Genomic DNA, 19702 nt, shown 5'->3' with positions numbered 1-19702 from the left:
AGCCTCCTTCCTCCATCCACCTGCTCCAGCATGGGCTCTTCCATGGGCTGCAGGGGAGTTTCTGCACCCCGATGGTCCCCCATGGGCTGCAGGGGCACAGCTGCTCCACCATGGTCTGCACCACAGGCTGCAGGGGCCACAGCTCCAGCACCTGGAGCACTTGTCCCTCCTTCTGCAATGCCCTTGGTGTCTGCCTTGTTGTTCCCATGTTCTCACTCTGCTCTTCCCTGACTGGAATTCCTTCTGCACAACAAACTTCTATTGCTAAATATGTTATCCCAAAGGCGTTACTATTGCTCCTGGTAGGCTTAACCTCGGCCAGTGGGAGGAAGTCCATCCTGGAGCCAGCTGGCATTGGCTCCACAGGACAGGGGAAGCTTCTAGCAGCTTCTAAGAGAAGCCACCCTTGTAGCCCCCCTCTGCTACCAAAACCCAGCCACAGAAACCCACTAGAGGGGGATAAACGTCCTTGTGGGCTGAAGTCCAAAACAGTCACCAGAACTCTGGCTTTCCCTCTGCAAGACACAGGGGCTGTTCTTCCTCTCACAGCGCAGCAACCTCAGGGCCGTGTCCCTTTCCTTCAGTCCCCGTTTGGGACAACGTCTCTGTGGCTGCCTCACTCGGCACCTGGTCGATGGGCTGCACAGGTACATTGGGCAGGGGCTTGGACAGGAGAGGGAGCTGTGTCCCACCCGGCACCCCCAGCACTGCACTGGAAGCAGATCCACGCAGGTGGATACATGAGGTGGGCAGGAACCCTCAGTCGTTCTGCCTGTCCATGAAACCAACGTTATCCTTTTGAGGTCTCCAGCACTGGGGAGAGCAGGTGTGTGCTGGCCTGGAGCAGTGTGTGGGTGTGGTGAGGGTGGAGGGGCTGCCAGCCCTGCTGAGGCACTGCCAGCATTTGATCCTGAATCGAGGGGAAGATGCAAATTTTGGTGAAACCGTCCTTGTTGTGCCCTGCAGTTGGCAGCAGCAGAGCATGATCTGTAGAGCAGTAGGTAAAGAAGGGCACAGGGGGCAGGGGCTGCATGTCAGTGCCTCTTTCCTGAGCAGGTCTGTTGCAGGCTGGTACATCACTGTTCAACTGCACTGTCCTGGTTTCACCCCAGCCAGCAACCAAGGCCCACACAGCTGCTCACTCACTCCCCCTTCAGCAGGATCCAGGAGACAATTGGATGGGGAAAAGCAAGAAAACTCACAGGGTCAGAGAAAGACAGTTCAATAGGGAAAACACAAGCCATGAAGGGAAGCAAAACAAATGTTGCAAGCAATTAATTCCCTGCTTCCCATGGGCAGGCAGGTGTTCAGCCGCCTCCAGCAGAGCAGCGTCCCATCATGCATGATGTGTGCTTGGGAAGGCAAACACCATCGTGACAAATTTCCCCCTCCTTCTTCCCCAAAACTTTAAATACCGAGCATGATGTTCTAAGGTCTGGCATATCCCTTTGCTCAGTGTCAGTCACCTATCCTGGCTCTGGCTCCTCCCAACATCCCATGCAGCCCCAACTTTCTTCCCAGTGTGGCAGCAGGAAAAGCAGAAAAAGCCTTTGCTCTGTGTAAGCTCAGCATTAACAAAAACATTTCTGTATTATCAACCCTGGCTTAAACACAAATCCACAAAACAGCCCCATAACAACCACCAACAAGAAAGTTCCCTCTACCCAGGCCAAAACCAGCACATGCACTCAGGTTCCTCCTGAATCTGGGAAAATGCTGCTCTGTGTTGCTCATGGGCAGAGCAGTGGAGTGTTCCCAGTGCAACCAGCACATTTCACTTGTTGAGTAACACACAAGGACACACACAGAAAGAGGCTCAGGCACATTGGTGTGGACTCATGCACAAATTTGTGCTCCCACAGGATTTCATGTAGAACCCAGCTGCACACAAGTGCACACAAACCAGGAACCCACATAGGAAAACAACCAACCATGGACTCTGCTGAGGACACCTGGGGAAAACACTCAGGGCTGGGAAGGACAAGGCTCCAGGCAAGCCCGTGGCACTGTTTGTGTGCTCAGAGTCTGACCAGTGTGGGAGAAGTCAGAAGAGGCCCGAAGACTTTCCTGAGGGCAGTGTTAGGCAGGACGGGGTCAAAGCAGCCGCCCAAAGCACACACGTAGAGAGGCAACAACCAGTGACTGTTGGGGTGAGCTGAGGAGGGAGGGAAAGGGAATGACATGGCCCATCCTCATGCCCAGGAGTCCTTGGGTGTCCACGGAGGACTGCTGCAGCTTCTTCTTGAAAACAGCACTTCAAACAAACCCACCAGTGTGATCCATACTGACACATCACTTGCCTGCTCTGGATCCATCCAGCCCTGGAGCTGAGTGTGCTCCTGACATTTATGAGTCCCATGCCCTGGAAATCCTGGAATATTTCATCCCAAAAATCACAAGAAGCCTTCAGTGGGCCACGGAAGAAATCTCAAAAAAAAAGGCAGCAGTTTGGAAACCAAAGCACAGCCTGTACCATCAGCTGTGATGATTTGCATTCAAGAGGAGCTTGTGGGGAAACTGTTACCTCTGCAAAGGCTGCCCCTGGTCCTGCGGCAGTGAAGGGCAGGTAGAAAAGGCAGCCCCAGCCCCTGCTCTCTCATCCACTTTTCTTATCTCCTTCTGCTTGGGAACCAGGTGAGTGTGAAGCCATTCTCCTCCTTTTCCACAGTGAGATCTCCACTTGTGGGAAATCTCAGCTGATTCTGGCTGTGTCCTGTCCTGTGGTTTTGTTCTTCTTGTCATGACAGAGGGAAATGGGGAGAAAGTCTTGAGGGCGGTTGGGATGTAGCTGAGGGGACTATTGGTTTAGGAATATAGGATAGAGCTTCTGTGTGACAGCCTGATTATAATAGGGAAATGAAGAAGGGTGTGTGTTCCCTGACCGAACCTCCAGCTCCCCACTGCTCCACATCCCCTGCAGTTGGCAGCATCCTCAGCTCTCAGGGAGTGCCCATCAACTGGAGGGGCTGTGACCTCTCTGTTCTTTCCAGACCCTACTGGTGCAGAAGGTCCCTCCCCTGAAGAAGATCCTGGGAAAGCCCCAGGGAGACACCTCAGGGGACTCAGAACATGGTACTGGGCTGAGTGAGGATGGACATTTTTCCATGTTGGTACCAGGAGAGGTGAATGGCTTTGCCTTTCCCTTTCCTTTGTTTGCTTTGCTTCCCCTTGGCAGCAAGGTCCCACCATGGTCAGCCTGGTGGGACCATCTGTCTCCTCTCCCTCTAAGGGACAGGCAGACAGGCACCGTGCAGGAACTTCTCCTCCACCAAGGAGGACAGACTCTCAGATGCCCCCGGGCTCCCTGCACTGCTCTCCTCCACATGCAGGGATGTCCTTTCCCCCTTTTGACTCCTCACATCTTTCTGCTGAATTCAAGCCTGGCCTCCGTGTTGGCTTTCCCACCCCTGCAGACACTCTCCAAGCTGTCAAAGTGGAAAGGAGTTTCTCAGCAGTGGAAGTGGGTGATGGCACAAGGAGAGCCTTCTCCACTGACAGAGGAATGGGAGGATGGGACAGCCTGCAATGGTTCCTCTGTTGAGGGGAACCATCCTTTGGCTGCTGAATGAGTCAAGGCTGGAAATTGCAGCAAAGCAGGTGAGGGCAGCTGAGGGCTGTCACAGCGAGGTGGGGACAGAGAGACAGTGACATACTGCGGGAGGTGACATCCCTGTGACACTGAACCTACAGGAGAACGGGCACATCAGCAAGGACAAGGATTGTGGGATTGCACTTCCCAGCAGAGCTGCAGGTGGGTGCAGAGCTCTTCACTGCTTCCTTGCTCCCCACAGAGGGTTTGTGCTGAGGAGTTGGCTGCCAGTCTGGGGGAGACAATGCTGTAACATGTACATCTCATCCCTTGTGACTGGTGAAACTTTCTCTTGGCAGCCACTACAGTCTTATGTCCGATTTCCTGCATCTGCTCTGGCATAAAGGCCAATGCCGTTGATGGAATTTTAATTTTTTTGATTGTCAGGCAGTTTATACAGCACCTAGACCTGCTGTTTGCAAACAGAGGATGGTTGGTGAGAGATGTGGTGATCAAAGGCCATCTGGAGCATGGCAAAGATAAAATTATAGAGTTTTCCACAATTGGTGAAGTAAGGAAGAGCATGAACCAAACCACTACCCTCGACTTCTGGAGGTTGGACTTGGGCCTGTTGAGGACACCGATTCGGAAAGCCCCTTGGAAAGCAGCCCTTTGAAACAAGGGGGCCTAGGAAGGCGGGACATGGTTTGAGAAAGAAATCTTGGAGGTGCAGGAGCGGCCCCTGCTGTCCCCGGCCGGCGCTGTGCCCCCGGCCCCGCCCGGCCCCGCCCGCGGCGGTTCGTGCCCGGCCGCAGCCCCGGCTCCTCTGGCCGTGTCTGCCAGGGCACAGTAATACACCGCCGCGTCCCCAACACGGGGCCCGGAGAGCCACAGGGTGCTCCAGCGACGCTCTGGCGACACCGACACCTGTCCCGCCTTGTCCGGCAGCTCTTTGGAGCCTTTGTGAATGCTCACAAAGAGTTCAGGGCCTCGTCCCGGGAGCTGACGATACCAGTAGATCAATTCGGTCCTCTCTATTTTTGGGTGTGAGCAGTTGATGGTGATTTCCGTGCCCTCGGGGGTTTGTGCTAACGGCTCCTGCTGCACCCGGGCTCTTCCTGCAGCCACTGCCAGGGAGAACAGAAGAATGAATTTTCTACAGCGGAAAATGCCGTGCAGGGGCAGAGGATGACAGTGTTGACGGGGATATGTGCTGAGAATAAATTTTGGCCAGACTGTTCCTCTGAGGGTAGTTGGTTGTGGACAATAATATAATGGATGTTTTGAAGGGAAATCTGAGTTAAAAAGACGAGAAAGGAGGGAGGAAAACAGACTGGTTGGGAGGAACTGATGGAGGGAAGGATGGATGGATGAATTAAGAAACAGAGTAAAAAAGACAGGAGAGCTGAGAGGCAATGATTTCCTGGAGGGAAAAAGTATGACGGCAAAGGCGGGGAAAGAAGGTAAATTAGAACCGAGGAGCTGCAGGAGTGTCAGAGAATAGTCCTGTGCCGAGACCCAGTCCCACAAAGCCCCCGGCCCCCAGGGTCCCCCGCCGCCAGCCCCGCGCACCGAGCAGCACCGCGGCCAGCGCCGCCAGCCCCGCGCCCCGCCAGCGCCGCATCCCGCCGCTCCGCCGCCCGCGCCTCGCTGCCCCCGCCAGCCCCGGCTCTCTGCTCCGGACGGGCCGCCTCCCCTCCCATCCCCTCCCATTCTCCCTCCTCTGCCCTCCTCCGCCAGCTCCGCCCCGGCCCGGGCTCAGCCCCCTCCTCGCACAGCACCAGCACAAGCAGCGGCACAAACCCCTTTGGCATTGCCAGCCCCAGCACACAGCTGGGGGCCAGCCCAGACACCACCGACACGCCAGCGGAAGCACATCCACTCCGGGACTGGCAGCACACGGGCGGCGCCGTTCAGGAGCCTCTCTCCCTGCCCACCGGGCAAACCTGCCCCTCCTCACCTCTGCAGCGCTGCTGAGAGCAGCAGCCTCACGGCTGGGGAGGGGGCACGGGGGGCTGCCAGGCGTGCTGAGCCACTGCCAGTGTTGCTTACACTGAGGTCAACTCAGCATCCAAGCTGCACTGAAACCGGCCTTGTTGGGCCGAAATCAGCAGCAGCGGAGCGAGAGCTGTGGACGGACAGGAAGAGAAGGGCTCCGGAGACAGAACCTGCATTTCTCTGCCTCTTCCCTGGACACAGCTGTAGGGGGCAGGTGCCGTCAGCACTCAGCTGCACCTACGCGCCTTCTGACCCTGGTAACCTGCTGCTCTGGGGAGTTCAGGGCCAGAACAGAGGACGGTATCCCTGGAATAGGCAGCAAATGAACTTCCCATGAGGGACACACATGGACGGACACACACGGACACACAAAAACGGACACATACCCACAAAGACACACACACACTCACACCCACAGGCTCGTGCACACCAGTGTGGAATCACACACAGATTTGTGCCCCCACATGTGTCCGTGCAAACCCGGCTACTCCAAGAGCACACAAGGCAGGAACACACAGCCAGCCGTGGACTCTGCTGAGGACACCTGAGGTCAAAAGCAGCAGAGCTGGAGGATCGAGAGGAAGGACAAGGTGCCGAGCAAGCACAGGGCAGTCTGTGTTTACTCAGAGGCTGCACAAAGTGGAGATGAGACAAAATAGTGCAGAGCACTTTCCTGAGGGCAGCGTTAGGCAGGACAGAATCAAAACCATCAGCCCAATGCACACTCATGGGGAGGCAACCACAAGTGAGCATCGAGGTGAGCAGAGGAGAGAGAGAAAGACAAGGAAAGGGGACATCATCCCATGCACAACAACCTATGAGTGTCCAGTTGGGGGTGGCAGAACTTCTTCCTGAGGATGACACCTCAAGTGTCTCCACCTGAGTCACCCAGGCTGATGCATCACTCTCCTGCTCTGCATCCATCCATCACTGGAGATGAGTCATGTGCCTGCACTGCTGCATTCCTGCTGCAAAATCCTGGGGCCTTTCATCCCAGGGCTAAGCCCTCACTGGGGAATGGGCATGGCACAAATATGGGAATGTAAAGGCAGCAGTGCAGGGCATGAGAGCACAGCCCATAGCACTCGGTGTGGTGGTTGGCATGCAAGATGAGCTTCTGGGGAAATTGTTACCTCTGCAGAGGCTGCCCCTGGTTGTGTGGCAGTGAAGGGCAGGTATAAAAGGCAGCCCAACTTCCTGCTCTCTCCTCCACTTCTCTTCTGCCACACAGCAACTGGACGTTTTCAATGGACACTTCTGAGCACTTTCAGAAATTGTTGGAGTCATGCAATTCAAGGAAGGAGCGTTGCAGATAACGTCTTATTTATGTTTTTCACCCTACTTTGAACTCGGAACTCTGAGGGACACAACCCAGAGCAGGCATTATAAGGGACAAGCCCAGTGGAAACCCTGGAGAAGCCACGGGCAGCAGGGAAAAACAGAAAGCCAAGAGCAGCACAAGGAATCGTTGCAGAAGTGGTCTCAGCCTCCTGAATTGCCCAACAACTCCCTGGAGATGTTGGGAAGAAGAACCACAGAACCCATAAGTGAGAATGAGCAACACAGAAACTGTTTCCCCTCTTTCTCTTTCCCCTTGACCACTGACACTCTCCTCTCCTGGAAGAGGGGCTCAGCCTGCAGATCTCTGGGTGTACAGGGGAAGCAGCACTGCCAGGGGACAGCGGAGGGTCCCTTTCCCCAAGCTCAGCCTTGCACAGACACATCCCCTCCCTCCCCTGGCTTGTTGCACAGCCCAGGGAGCTCCCTGCACCAGGGTGTCTCGCACAGCACAGAGGTACAAGGCACTGTCAGAGACCTCCACTTCCTCCACCTGCAGGACACTGTATTTCCCCGTGGTGTTCAGCTCCGTGCTGATACGGCCGCTCTGCCTCGGGCCGGCCCCTGCCTGAGACGAGAGCAGCTGTGGGGCTTGTCCTTTCCTCTGCTGGTACCACGACAATCCATTAAAGTTACTGGTCTGGTATGTACAGGTGGTCTGGAAGAGGCCTTTCTGCTTCACCAGGACTTCTCCATCTTCCTGGGTGACAACGATCTGCCCCATGGTGCCTGGAAGAAAGTGAAGGTCAGCAGCTGCACAGGGAAATACTGTGGCAAGATAAAGCAAAGTGGATGCTAAACCCTGGTGGAGAAAGCTGCCTGCCCTGTAGGGAAGTCCTGAGACCTGCAGACAGTCAGGTGAGAGTGATTTTGGAAAGTGGTTCAGAGCTCTTATCACAGCACGAATCTGAGGAGAGCTGTGCTGTGTCCATGTTCTTGCTCCTCCTGCTCAGAGGAGCAGGGAACAGCCTGTCACGCCTGAACTTTGTGTGCTGGAACCAGCTCCTCACTCCCTGAGGACACAGAATGCTGAGCTTGGAAAGAGGGAGCCCTGGCTGTGTTGCCAAGTGGAGAAAACTGGAAGCTTGTGGCAGCCAGGAGGCAAAATGGGACACCCCGTTGATGTCAGAGAAATGAGAGCTTTAAAGTGCCTGGGGCAGATTTGACAGGATCTGCCAATATGCATCAAAAAAGGAGGGATGTGGGACTGCAAAGAGGAGATCTCCTGTGGGGATAGCAGGGGAATCCAAAGAAAGAGGCAGAGGGTGATGGTTTGAAGGAGAGAGAAGAGACAGAGACGGGTTATGAGGTTTCCCTTCTCTTTCCTCCCTTTCCCTTTAAAATGATAAAGGATTCTGGAGCAAACACAGCAAACCGGCAAATATGAGGAGACTATTGACAGCATTTTCCCTCTATTCAATTCAATGTTTTTTTTTCCCACAGGGGCCTGATAAAGCTGTTGAGGATTTCCTGGGAAGAGAAGAAAGCTGACTGATGAAAAGCCAGGACTAACCCAGGAAGTGGCCCAGGCAGACAGTGAGGACAAGACAGCCGAGGTTCATGCTGAGACCAACCTGCTGTTTGCTGAGAGAGTCAGAAACCACCTCCCAGCCCCGAGACAGCAGAGCTGCCACAAACAACACCCTTGGGGGAGCAAAGGAAGAAGGAGGGCAGAGATATTATCTTTCAGTGCCTGGAATGCTCTCTTTGGGTTTCTCCCTCCCCCAGCAGCAGCCCCTGTGGCTCCCTCAGCCCATGGCATTCTGAGCATTGCCTGGCTCTGGGGCCTCCCTCACGGGCAGGGGCTGTTCCCGGTCAGCTCGCAGGGCAGTCCCCCCCTCCCCAGCTGCAATCGCCTGCTCTGCTGCACACCCACTGCTGGGCTTTTGGGAGCTCCGGGGCTTCTTCCCCGCTCAGGTTTCACATCTTGCCGTGCTGTCCTCAGCTCTCTGGGCTGGTTACAGTTCCCTCGGGGAGCACGTGTCTCCTCTGCCTCTGTGGCTTCTCCCCTGTCCTTCTTCATCTGCCCAGGACAAACGCCTCTCTCCCAGCTGCCCAGGAACGGGAGATGGGCCCTGCTGGGCAGCAGCCCAGGCTCTCTGGCTGTGCCTTGCTCTGCTGGGAAAATGCACAGTGTGAGAGAGGAACGTGGCTCCAGCAGGGCTGCTGGATGTCCCAGCCGCAGCGGTGGCAAGGACAGCATATTCCCTAGGGAAAGGGCTGAGGGATGAGCAGGGAACAGGAGGAGGGCTCAGGAGGTGATCCCCGCGCACAGGCAAGGAGCACACGGGGCACCCACCAGAGAGCTGCCTGCGAGGGGTGGGGCTGGGACAGCCCTGCCCCACCCATCTGAAAGGGCAGGTGAAGGGCTGCGGGCTTGGCAGATGGACGCCCTTACTCCCACCCTGTTACAGTCCGGTCAGGGGCTGCAACGTGGTTCTTTTACAGGATTACTTCGAAGGCGAGATTGAGGCACAAAACTCCACACGTTAGGTCTCAAACAGACAATTTGCTTTATTTGTAACTATAAGTAATAGGCGAAAACCGGGGCCGGGGGGAAGGGGAGAAGAGATAGAGATAAGGGAACGGAAAAGCAACAAGAGGAAAGTGCAAAAAGAGTTACCACCACCAGTGAGAGAACCGGGTGTAGTCAGCCTCAGGCAGTGAGGCGTTTAATTGCCCCATTAACACCTCTCGCACCTGGGCAGAGCGGCCAATTACCAATTGTTTATTGCACGGGTCAATGTAAAAATAAAGACGCGAGTTAGAGGCGGAACGATCTCTTACACACCCCCTTCTCTAGATCAACTCCACAGCGATCCCAGGCACCCGGTACACCACAGAAAACATGCTCTTCCTTTTGGTTACCTCTAAATTGGCTTTTTCCTCTACAAAACGTCTACGATGATTTGAATAATGATAGAAGTAATGATAATGGTTCTAATAAGAACATTCGCATGAAAATTCTGCATCTCCTCATGGCGTAAAAGGAGACTTCTAGGGAAGTGGAGCGTCCTGAGGCTTTCACAGTCTTTCTGCCCAGTGGAAAAGCAGCATCAAGCTTACCCTCCTATGGGTCCTGCCATGGTTCTGCCTTCTTAGGCGTCAAAGCAGAGATAACACATTGGCAGGAAGGTGCGAAGTCTGCATTCGTACTGAGAGAATAAACCTCCAACCATCCTTCCTGACCGCAGGGCCACATGGCTGGAAGTCTCTCCTTTCTTGCTGCTTTTGTCTCCTCTCTCATCACCCCTAACACTCGGTCTGGCCTGTCTGTACTTGGCTCCATCATCATGTCTACCTTCACACCTTCAGCACACCTCTGAGATGTAGTGCTCAGATGCCTCATGAGTGACACTGGAAGCTCTGCAGACCCTGACTGTCCCCCTTCTACACTGCGGGCAAGGTCAGAAGTCTCCCCCTACCCAAACAAAAGATCGTCACGAATCTGAGAATCTCGGTGCCTGCCCGGAGTGGATCAGAGTATCCAGGAGACGATTTCTCAGGAGAAGTCAGGGACACACATTGCAGCTGACTGGAGTATGCCCAGATTTGTGCTGTGCTGTGTATGTCACTTGGCACCCAGACATTCTGGCACAAGCCTGTGCTTTAGGTAGGAGTGAAACGCCCTGTTTTCATCGGGACGTTACTTTGCTCCGCTGTAGGAACAATGAAAAGCTCCAAAAGACGACGGTGTCAGTGAGTCTGAGCTCAGGTGGGATTTACAGCATGTGACAAAGCCCTGCTGTCCCCGGCCGGCGCTGTGCCCCCGGCCCCGCCCGCGGCGGTTCGTGCCCGGCCGCAGCCCCGGCTCCTCTGGCCGTGTCTGCCAGGGCACAGTAATACACCGCCGCGTCCCCAACACGGGGCCCGGAGAGCCACGGGGTGCTCCAGCGACGCTCTGGCGACACCGACAGCTGTCCCACAGGCTCCAGCACTGCTTTATCTCCAGTGAAACCCGTTACAATGTGATGCACCGCCTGGTCTGGGAACTGACGGTACCAGTGAACAGAAGCGGTACCCTGAAGTTTGGGGAGGGAGCAGTTGATGGAGGTACCGGTGCCCTCGATGGTCTCTGTCGACGGGTCCTGCAGAACCTGGGCTCTCCCCACAGCCGCTGCTGGGAAGGAAAACAGAGAAAAACCGTCAAAACGTGCTTTCTGCTCAGCCCTCCCCGCTGTTTCTCAGAACAAACCCCGCAGAAACAGTCAGGAACACACAGAGATGATGACGAGCAGTGTTTCCCGAGGATGTCAACACATGTGGTGAGGGCAGTGTCCATCGATCGTTGGTGAAGAGAGGAATGTGTGAATGAAACGTGGAAGGATGAGGTCACTGAAGCAAAAACATGGGAGAAAGAAAGAAAAGACGGAAAGAAAGTAGCAAGTGGGAAGGACTGACTGCATGAGTAATACGGAAATCACAATGAAAAGAAGAGAACAGGGAGAGTCAGACAAACTATGGAGTGATGAGATTTCTGAGGCAATATGGGATGGGACAGAGAGAGGGATGGACTGCACGATGATTCGAGGAGACAGGTCCGTGAAGTAGCCAGAGGGGACGGCAGCCTCGAGGGACCTGCATGGCCGCCCCAGCCCCAGCCCCGACCCCCAGGTCCCCCGCCGCCAGCCCCGCGCACCGAGCAGCACCGCGGCCAGCGCCGCCAGCCCCGCGCCCCGCCAGCGCCGCATCCCGCCGCTCCGCCGCCCGCGCCTCGCTGCCCCCGCCAGCCCCGGCTCTCTGCTCCGGACGGGCCGCCTCCTCTCCGCCTCCTCTCCCTCCCCTGCCCTCCTCCGCCAGCTCCGCCCCGGGGCTCAGCCCTGCGCCGGCGCCGCTCGGGCTCTCGCCGGGGGCGGGCTGGATGCCGAGGGCAGGCGAGAGCGGCGGCAGCGCGGCGGCGGTCGGGGCTCTGCACTGCGGAGGCGGCGGGGCCGGGCTGGGTGGCAGAGGAGCGGGTTGCTATCGGGGCGATCAACATTGACAGGCCATGAGCTCCTTCCACCGCCATCGTCTCTTCCCTCACATCCCTCCTTTGCTGGCACGTGGGGACTCCTGAATTGTCCGCCAGGGCACGTGCTTGTAAGAATGGTCGAGGGGCACGAGAGGCAGAACATCCCTCCGGGCTCAGCACCCCGGGTACAGCCAGAGAAAGCCCGGACATGGCATGGCACCTCCCACCTGCTTTGGAGTCATGAGATGCAGTCTGCATTCATGGAGCACAGATGGAAGGTCAGGGATGACAAGGCAATGTGGTCACCTGAGACATGAGAGACATGGATTTGGAAGCAATTGTGTACCCAGGAAGAGGATAAAGGCCCAGGAAGATGGGCCCTGCTCTCTCATATTCTGCTGCATGTCACCTAAAACATCACATCCTGTTCGATGGATCTGCTTCCTAGACAGGCAGCTCCCAACCTGTGGAGGCTGTACAGGTGGAGGGTGTCAAGGGTCTGGTGAACCTCCAGGTGCACACCTGTGCTACCCTCCCACCTCCACAGAGCTGTGACCTGGGGAGAAATCAATGAGCTTTGTTCTCACTTCCACGAGTGCCTCAGCCCAGGTGCATCTCCATGGAGCAGGAATTTGGCGTGGCTGAGCTCTCCCTGCAGAGCTCCCTGGCAATGATCTCATGAAGCTTGCTAGAGGGAAGAGAGGAAGCCCTCAGCTGCTCTGTCTCCAGGCTGGACATGCCCAGTCTGACAGACATCCAGGCAGGGAGATGGGCTCGTGAGCCTTACCCACTCTGCACAGTCCCTGGTTGAAATTGGGCTTGTTTCCTTCATCCCTGTGGGAGAGAAGCATGTGGTCTGGAATGCACTGACCCTTCACTCCCAGTACAGTTCCTGGGCTCTCACACTGAGATTCCAATGTGGGGGTGTAGTGCGTTGACCTTGGCTGGATGCCAGGTACCCACTAAAGCCAGTCTCTCACTCTCCCTGTGCAACTGGACAGAGGAGAGAAAAAAAGCAGCTAAGGATTCCTGAGTTGAGATAAGAGCTGGGAGAGTTCACTTACCGATTACCTTCACGGGCAGGACAGACTCAAAGTGGGGATAGTAATTAAATTTATTACTAACAGCATAAGAGCCAAAGAGTGAGAAATAAAATAGTCTTAAAAACACCTTCCTCCCACCCCTCCTTCCATGTTCTCCCTCCTCCCCCCAAGTGCTGCAGGGGGACGGGGAATGGGGGTTACGGTCAGTTGTTGTTTCTGCCGCTGCTCAGGGAGAGGAGTTGGAGTCCTTCCCCTGCTCCCGTGGGGTCCCTCCCTGGGGAGACAGTCCTTGATGGACCTCTCCGGTGTGAGTCCACCCCTCGGGCAGCAGCTCTTCCCAACCTGCTGTCCCGTGGGTCACTCCTCCACGGGGTCAGTCCTTCACGGATGAGCTGTAGCAGCGTGGGTCCCCCACAGGGGCCACAAGTCCTACCTGGGAAAACCTGCTCCAGTGTGGGCTTCCCTCTCCAAGGCTGCAGGTCTCCAGAAGGACCCTGCTCCATCTTGGGCCTCCCACGGGGTCACAGCCTCCTTCCTCCATCCACCTGCTCCAGCATGGGCTCTTCCATGGGCTGCAGGGGAGTTTCTGCACCCCGATGGTCCCCCATGGGCTGCAGGGGCACAGCTGCTCCACCATGGTCTGCACCACAGGCTGCAGGGGCCACAGCTCCAGCACCTGGAGCACTTGTCCCTCCTTCTGCAATGCCCTTGGTGTCTGCCTTGTTGTTCCCATGTTCTCACTCTGCTCTTCCCTGACTGGAATTCCTTCTGCACAACAAACTTCTATTGCTAAATATGTTATCCCAAAGGCGTTACTATTGCTCCTGGTAGGCTTAACCTCGGCCAGTGGGAGGAAGTCCATCCTGGAGCCAGCTGGCATTGGCTCCACAGGACAGGGGAAGCTTCTAGCAGCTTCTAAGAGAAGCTACCAAAACCCAGCCACAGAAACCCACTACAGGGTGGGTCCTTGTGGGCTGAAGTCCAAAACAGTCACCAGAACTCTGGCTTTCCCTCTGCAAGACACAGGGGCTGTTCTTCCTCTCACAGCGCAGCAACCTCAGGGCCGTGTCCCTTTCCTTCAGTCCCCGTTTGGGACAACGTCTCTGTGGCTGCCTCACTCGGCACCTGGTCGATGGGCTGCACAGGTACATTGGGCAGGGGCTTGGACAGGAGAGGGAGCTGTGTCCCACCCGGCACCCCCAGCACTGCACTGGAAGCAGATCCACGCAGGTGGATACATGAGGTGGGCAGGAACCCTCAGTCGTTCTGCCTGTCCATGAAACCAACGTTATCCTTTTGAGGTCTCCAGCACTGGGGAGAGCAGGTGTGTGCTGGCCTGGAGCAGTGTGTGGGTGTGGTGAGGGTGGAGGGGCTGCCAGCCCTGCTGAGGCACTGCCAGCATTTGATCCTGAATCGAGGGGAAGATGCAAATTTTGGTGAAACCGTCCTTGTTGTGCCCTGCAGTTGGCAGCAGCAGAGCATGATCTGTAGAGCAGTAGGTAAAGAAGGGCACAGGGGGCAGGGGCTGCATGTCAGTGCCTCTTTCCTGAGCAGGTCTGTTGCAGGCTGGTACATCACTGTTCAACTGCACTGTCCTGGTTTCACCCCAGCCAGCAACCAAGGCCCACACAGCTGCTCACTCACTCCCCCTTCAGCAGGATCCAGGAGACAATTGGATGGGGAAAAGCAAGAAAACTCACAGGGTCAGAGAAAGACAGTTCAATAGGGAAAACACAAGCCATGAAGGGAAGCAAAACAAATGTTGCAAGCAATTAATTCCCTGCTTCCCATGGGCAGGCAGGTGTTCAGCCGCCTCCAGCAGAGCAGCGTCCCATCATGCATGATGTGTGCTTGGGAAGGCAAACACCATCGTGACAAATTTCCCCCTCCTTCTTCCCCAAAACTTTAAATACCGAGCATGATGTTCTAAGGTCTGGCATATCCCTTTGCTCAGTGTCAGTCACCTATCCTGGCTCTGGCTCCTCCCAACATCCCATGCAGCCCCAACTTTCTTCCCAGTGTGGCAGCAGGAAAAGCAGAAAAAGCCTTTGCTCTGTGTAAGCTCAGCATTAACAAAAACATTTCTGTATTATCAACCCTGGCTTAAACACAAATCCACAAAACAGCCCCATAACAACCACCAACAAGAAAGTTCCCTCTACCCAGGCCAAAACCAGCACATGCACTCAGGTTCCTCCTGAATCTGGGAAAATGCTGCTCTGTGTTGCTCATGGGCAGAGCAGTGGAGTGTTCCCAGTGCAACCAGCACATTTCACTTGTTGAGTAACACACAAGGACACACACAGAAAGAGGCTCAGGCACATTGGTGTGGACTCATGCACAAATTTGTGCTCCCACAGGATTTCATGTAGAACCCAGCTGCACACAAGTGCACACAAACCAGGAACCCACATAGGAAAACAACCAACCATGGACTCTGCTGAGGACACCTGGGGAAAACACTCAGGGCTGGGAAGGACAAGGCTCCAGGCAAGCCCGTGGCACTGTTTGTGTGCTCAGAGTCTGACCAGTGTGGGAGAAGTCAGAAGAGGCCCGAAGACTTTCCTGAGGGCAGTGTTAGGCAGGACGGGGTCAAAGCAGCCGCCCAAAGCACACACGTAGAGAGGCAACAACCAGTGACTGTTGGGGTGAGCTGAGGAGGGAGGGAAAGGGAATGACATGGCCCATCCTCATGCCCAGGAGTCCTTGGGTGTCCACGGAGGACTGCTGCAGCTTCTTCTTGAAAACAGCACTTCAAACAAACCCACCAGTGTGATCCATACTGACACATCACTTGCCTGCTCTGGATCCATCCAGCCCTGGAGCTGAGTGTGCTCCTGACATTTATGAGTCCCATGCCCTGGAAATCCTGGAATATTTCATCCCAAAAATCACAAGAAGCCTTCAGTGGGCCACGGAAGAAATCTCAAAAAAAAAGGCAGCAGTTTGGAAACCAAAGCACAGCCTGTACCATCAGCTGTGATGATTTGCATTCAAGAGGAGCTTGTGGGGAAACTGTTACCTCTGCAAAGGCTGCCCCTGGTCCTGCGGCAGTGAAGGGCAAGTAGAAAAGGCAGCCCCAGCCCCTGCTCTCTCATCCACTTTTCTTATCTCCTTCTGCTTGGGAACCAGGTGAGTGTGAAGCCATTCTCCTCCTTTTCCACAGTGAGATCTCCACTTGTGGGAAATCTCAGCTGATTCTGGCTGTGTCCTGTCCTGTGGTTTTGTTCTTCTTGTCATGACAGAGGGAAATGGGGAGAAAGTCTTGAGGGCGGTTGGGATGTAGCTGAGGGGACTATTGGTTTAGGAATATAGGATAGAGCTTCTGTGTGACAGCCTGATTATAATAGGGAAATGAAGAAGGGTGTGTGTTCCCTGACCGAACCTCCAGCTCCCCACTGCTCCACATCCCCTGCAGTTGGCAGCATCCTCAGCTCTCAGGGAGTGCCCATCAACTGGAGGGGCTGTGACCTCTCTGTTCTTTCCAGACCCTACTGGTGCAGAAGGTCCCTCCCCTGAAGAAGATCCTGGGAAAGCCCCAGGGAGACACCTCAGGGGACTCAGAACATGGTACTGGGCTGAGTGAGGATGGACATTTTTCCATGTTGGTACCAGGAGAGGTGAATGGCTTTGCCTTTCCCTTTCCTTTGTTTGCTTTGCTTCCCCTTGGCAGCAAGGTCCCACCATGGTCAGCCTGGTGGGACCATCTGTCTCCTCTCCCTCTAAGGGACAGGCAGACAGGCACCGTGCAGGAACTTCTCCTCCACCAAGGAGGACAGACTCTCAGATGCCCCCGGGCTCCCTGCACTGCTCTCCTCCACATGCAGGGATGTCCTTTCCCCCTTTTGACTCCTCACATCTTTCTGCTGAATTCAAGCCTGGCCTCCGTGTTGGCTTTCCCACCCCTGCAGACACTCTCCAAGCTGTCAAAGTGGAAAGGAGTTTCTCAGCAGTGGAAGTGGGTGATGGCACAAGGAGAGCCTTCTCCACTGACAGAGGAATGGGAGGTTGGGACAGCCTGCAATGGTTCCTCTGTTGAGGGGAACCATCCTTTGGCTGCTGAATGAGTCAAGGCTGGAAATTGCAGCAAAGCAGGTGAGGGCAGCTGAGGGCTGTCACAGCGAGGTGGGGACAGAGAGACAGTGACATACTGCGGGAGGTGACATCCCTGTGACACTGAACCTACAGGAGAACGGGCACATCAGCAAGGACAAGGATTGTGGGATTGCACTTCCCAGCAGAGCTGCAGGTGGGTGCAGAGCTCTTCACTGCTTCCTTGCTCCCCACAGAGGGTTTGTGCTGAGGAGTTGGCTGCCAGTCTGGGGGAGACAATGCTGTAACATGTACATCTCATCCCTTGTGACTGGTGAAACTTTCTCTTGGCAGCCACTACAGTCTTATGTCCGATTTCCTGCATCTGCTCTGGCATAAAGGCCAATGCCGTTGATGGAATTTTAATTTTTTTGATTGTCAGGCAGTTTATACAGCACCTAGACCTGCTGTTTGCAAACAGAGGATGGTTGGTGAGAGATGTGGTGATCAAAGGCCATCTGGAGCATGGCAAAGATAAAATTATAGAGTTTTCCACAATTGGTGAAGTAAGGAAGAGCATGAACCAAACCACTACCCTCGACTTCTGGAGGTTGGACTTGGGCCTGTTGAGGACACCGATTCGGAAAGCCCCTTGGAAAGCAGCCCTTTGAAACAAGGGGGCCTAGGAAGGCGGGACATGGTTTGAGAAAGAAATCTTGGAGGTGCAGGAGCGGCCCCTGCTGTCCCCGGCCGGCGCTGTGCCCCCGGCCCCGCCCGGCCCCGCCCGCGGCGGTTCGTGCCCGGCCGCAGCCCCGGCTCCTCTGGCCGTGTCTGCCAGGGCACAGTAATACACCGCCGCGTCCCCAACACGGGGCCCGGAGAGCCACAGGGTGCTCCAGCGACGCTCTGGCGACACCGACACCTGTCCCGCCTCGTCGGGCAGATCTTTGGAGCCTTTGTGAAAGCTCACGAGGAATTCGGGGCCGCGGCCCGGGAGCTGACGGTACCAGTGGATATAGTCACTGGTCTGTATACTGGGGTGTGAGCAGTTGATGGTGATTTCCGTGCCCTCGGGGGTTTGTGCCAACGGCTCCTGCTGCACCTGGGCTCTGCCCGCAGCCACTGCCAGAGAGACAAAGAAGAAAAATATCAGAATTTCTTTTTGTCCTGTGAGTTGTTTCTCAGAAGAAATCCTGCAGAAGCAGTCAGGGACATACAGAGATGATGAGGAGAAGAGTATCCAGAGGACGTCAACATGTGTAGTAATAGAAATGTCAATCACTAGTGGAGACATGAATGTGTGAATAATAGGCAAAAGAAAGAAAGAAAGAGAGGAAAGGAAGGTGCAGTGATAGTTGGACAAAGAAGAGAGGCGTGAATTTTCTGAGGGAATGTTGGATGGTGTAGAGGGAGGGATGGATGGGAATATAATTCAGGGACAGAGGTCCGTGAAGAAGCCAGAGGGGACGGCAGCTTCCAGGGAGCTGCGTAGCCACCCCAGACCCAGCCCCGGCCCCCAGGGTCCCCCGCCGCCAGCCCCGCGCACCGAGCAGCACCGCGGCCAGCGCCGCCAGCCCCGCGCCCCGCCAGCGCCGCATCCCGCCGCTCCGCCGCCCGCGCCTCGCTGCCCCCGCCAGCCCCGGCTCTCTGCTCCGGACGGGCCGCCTCCCCTCCCATCCCCTCCCATTCTCCCTCCTCTGCCCTCCTCCGCCAGCTCCGCCCCGGCCCGGGCTCAGCCCCCTCCTCGCACAGCACCAGCACAAGCAGCGGCACAAATCCCTTTGGCATTGCCAGCCCCAGCACACAGCTGGGGGCCAGCCCAGACACCACCGACACGCCAGCGGAAGCACATCCACTCCGGGACTGGCAGCACACGGGCGGCGCCGTTCAGGAGCCTCTCTCCCTGCCCACCGGGCAAACCTGCCCCTCCTCACCTCTGCAGCGCTGCTGAGAGCAGCAGCCTCACGGCTGGGGAGGAGGCACGGGGGGCTGCCAGGCGTGCTGAGCCACTGCCAGTGTTGCTTACACTGAGGTCAACTCAGCATCCAAGCTGCACTGAAACCGGCCTTGTTGGGCCGAAATCAGCAGCAGCGGAGCGAGAGCTGTGGACGGACAGGAAGAGAAGGGCTCCGGAGACAGAACCTGCATTTCTCTGCCTCTTCCCTGGACACAGCTGTAGGGGGCAGGTGCCGTCAGCACTCAGCTGCACCCACGCGCCTTCTGACCCTGGTAACCTGCTGCTCTGGGGAGTTCAGGGCCAGAACAGAGGACGGTATCCCTGGAATAGGCAGCAAATGAACTTCCCATGAGGGACACACATGGACGGACACACACGGACACACAAAAACGGACACATACCCACAAAGACACACACACACTCACACCCACAGGCTCGTGCACACCAGTGTGGAATCACACACAGATTTGTGCCCCCACATGTGTCCGTGCAAACCCGGCTACTCCAAGAGCACACAAGGCAGGAACACATAGCCAGCCATGGACTCTGCTGAGGACAGCTGCAAAAGACCCTGGTACTTAGTCCAGTTTGGAGCAGGATACCTTACAACTTTGTGATATGCCTATAATTTTGTTTTGTAATTAAAATGTATTTTATTTCTCAGAGTCGGATGTCTTAAAATGGCTATGTGGCTGCACCAGGGCAAAAAGCATCTGGGCAGATACTGGTTCCAGTTGTGTGAGGTGTGAGATTAAACACACAGGATTTAGTCTCTTGGGGATAAAAACCTAGGTTTTTAATCTGTTTGGTAAGAAAACTAGTTTCGATTGCACTGGTCTGTTGTACCTGGGTTC

The 19702-nt window shown here is 55.7% G+C and overlaps 3 gene segments (V, D, J or C); all 3 read right to left on the bottom strand.

Annotated features, from left to right (window-relative positions):
- Positions 1-7155: 7155 nt before the first annotated feature.
- Positions 7156-8437, bottom strand: LOC127461674 (T cell receptor alpha variable 1-1-like). The segment is given in 2 exon segments: positions 7156-7594; positions 8379-8437. Coding segments are annotated over 2 exon segments (486 nt in total).
- Positions 8438-10205: 1768 nt separating this feature from the next.
- LOC127461681 (T cell receptor alpha variable 26-2-like) lies at positions 10206-11846 on the bottom strand. The segment is given in 2 exon segments: positions 10206-10982; positions 11505-11846. Coding segments are annotated over 2 exon segments (447 nt in total).
- Positions 11847-17537: 5691 nt separating this feature from the next.
- On the bottom strand, positions 17538-18749 carry LOC127461676 (T cell receptor alpha variable 26-2-like). The segment is given in 2 exon segments: positions 17538-18013; positions 18438-18749. Coding segments are annotated over 2 exon segments (492 nt in total).
- Between the last annotated feature and the right edge of the window lie 953 nt (positions 18750-19702).

The sequence above is a fragment of the Manacus candei genome, unplaced genomic scaffold (assembly GCF_025592945.1).
Source record: "Manacus candei isolate 608988 ecotype Guabito, Panama unplaced genomic scaffold, ASM2559294v1 h1tg000112l, whole genome shotgun sequence".
Taxonomy (NCBI): Eukaryota; Metazoa; Chordata; class Aves; order Passeriformes; family Pipridae; genus Manacus; species Manacus candei.
This window is presented reverse-complemented; position numbering and strand designations above follow the sequence as displayed.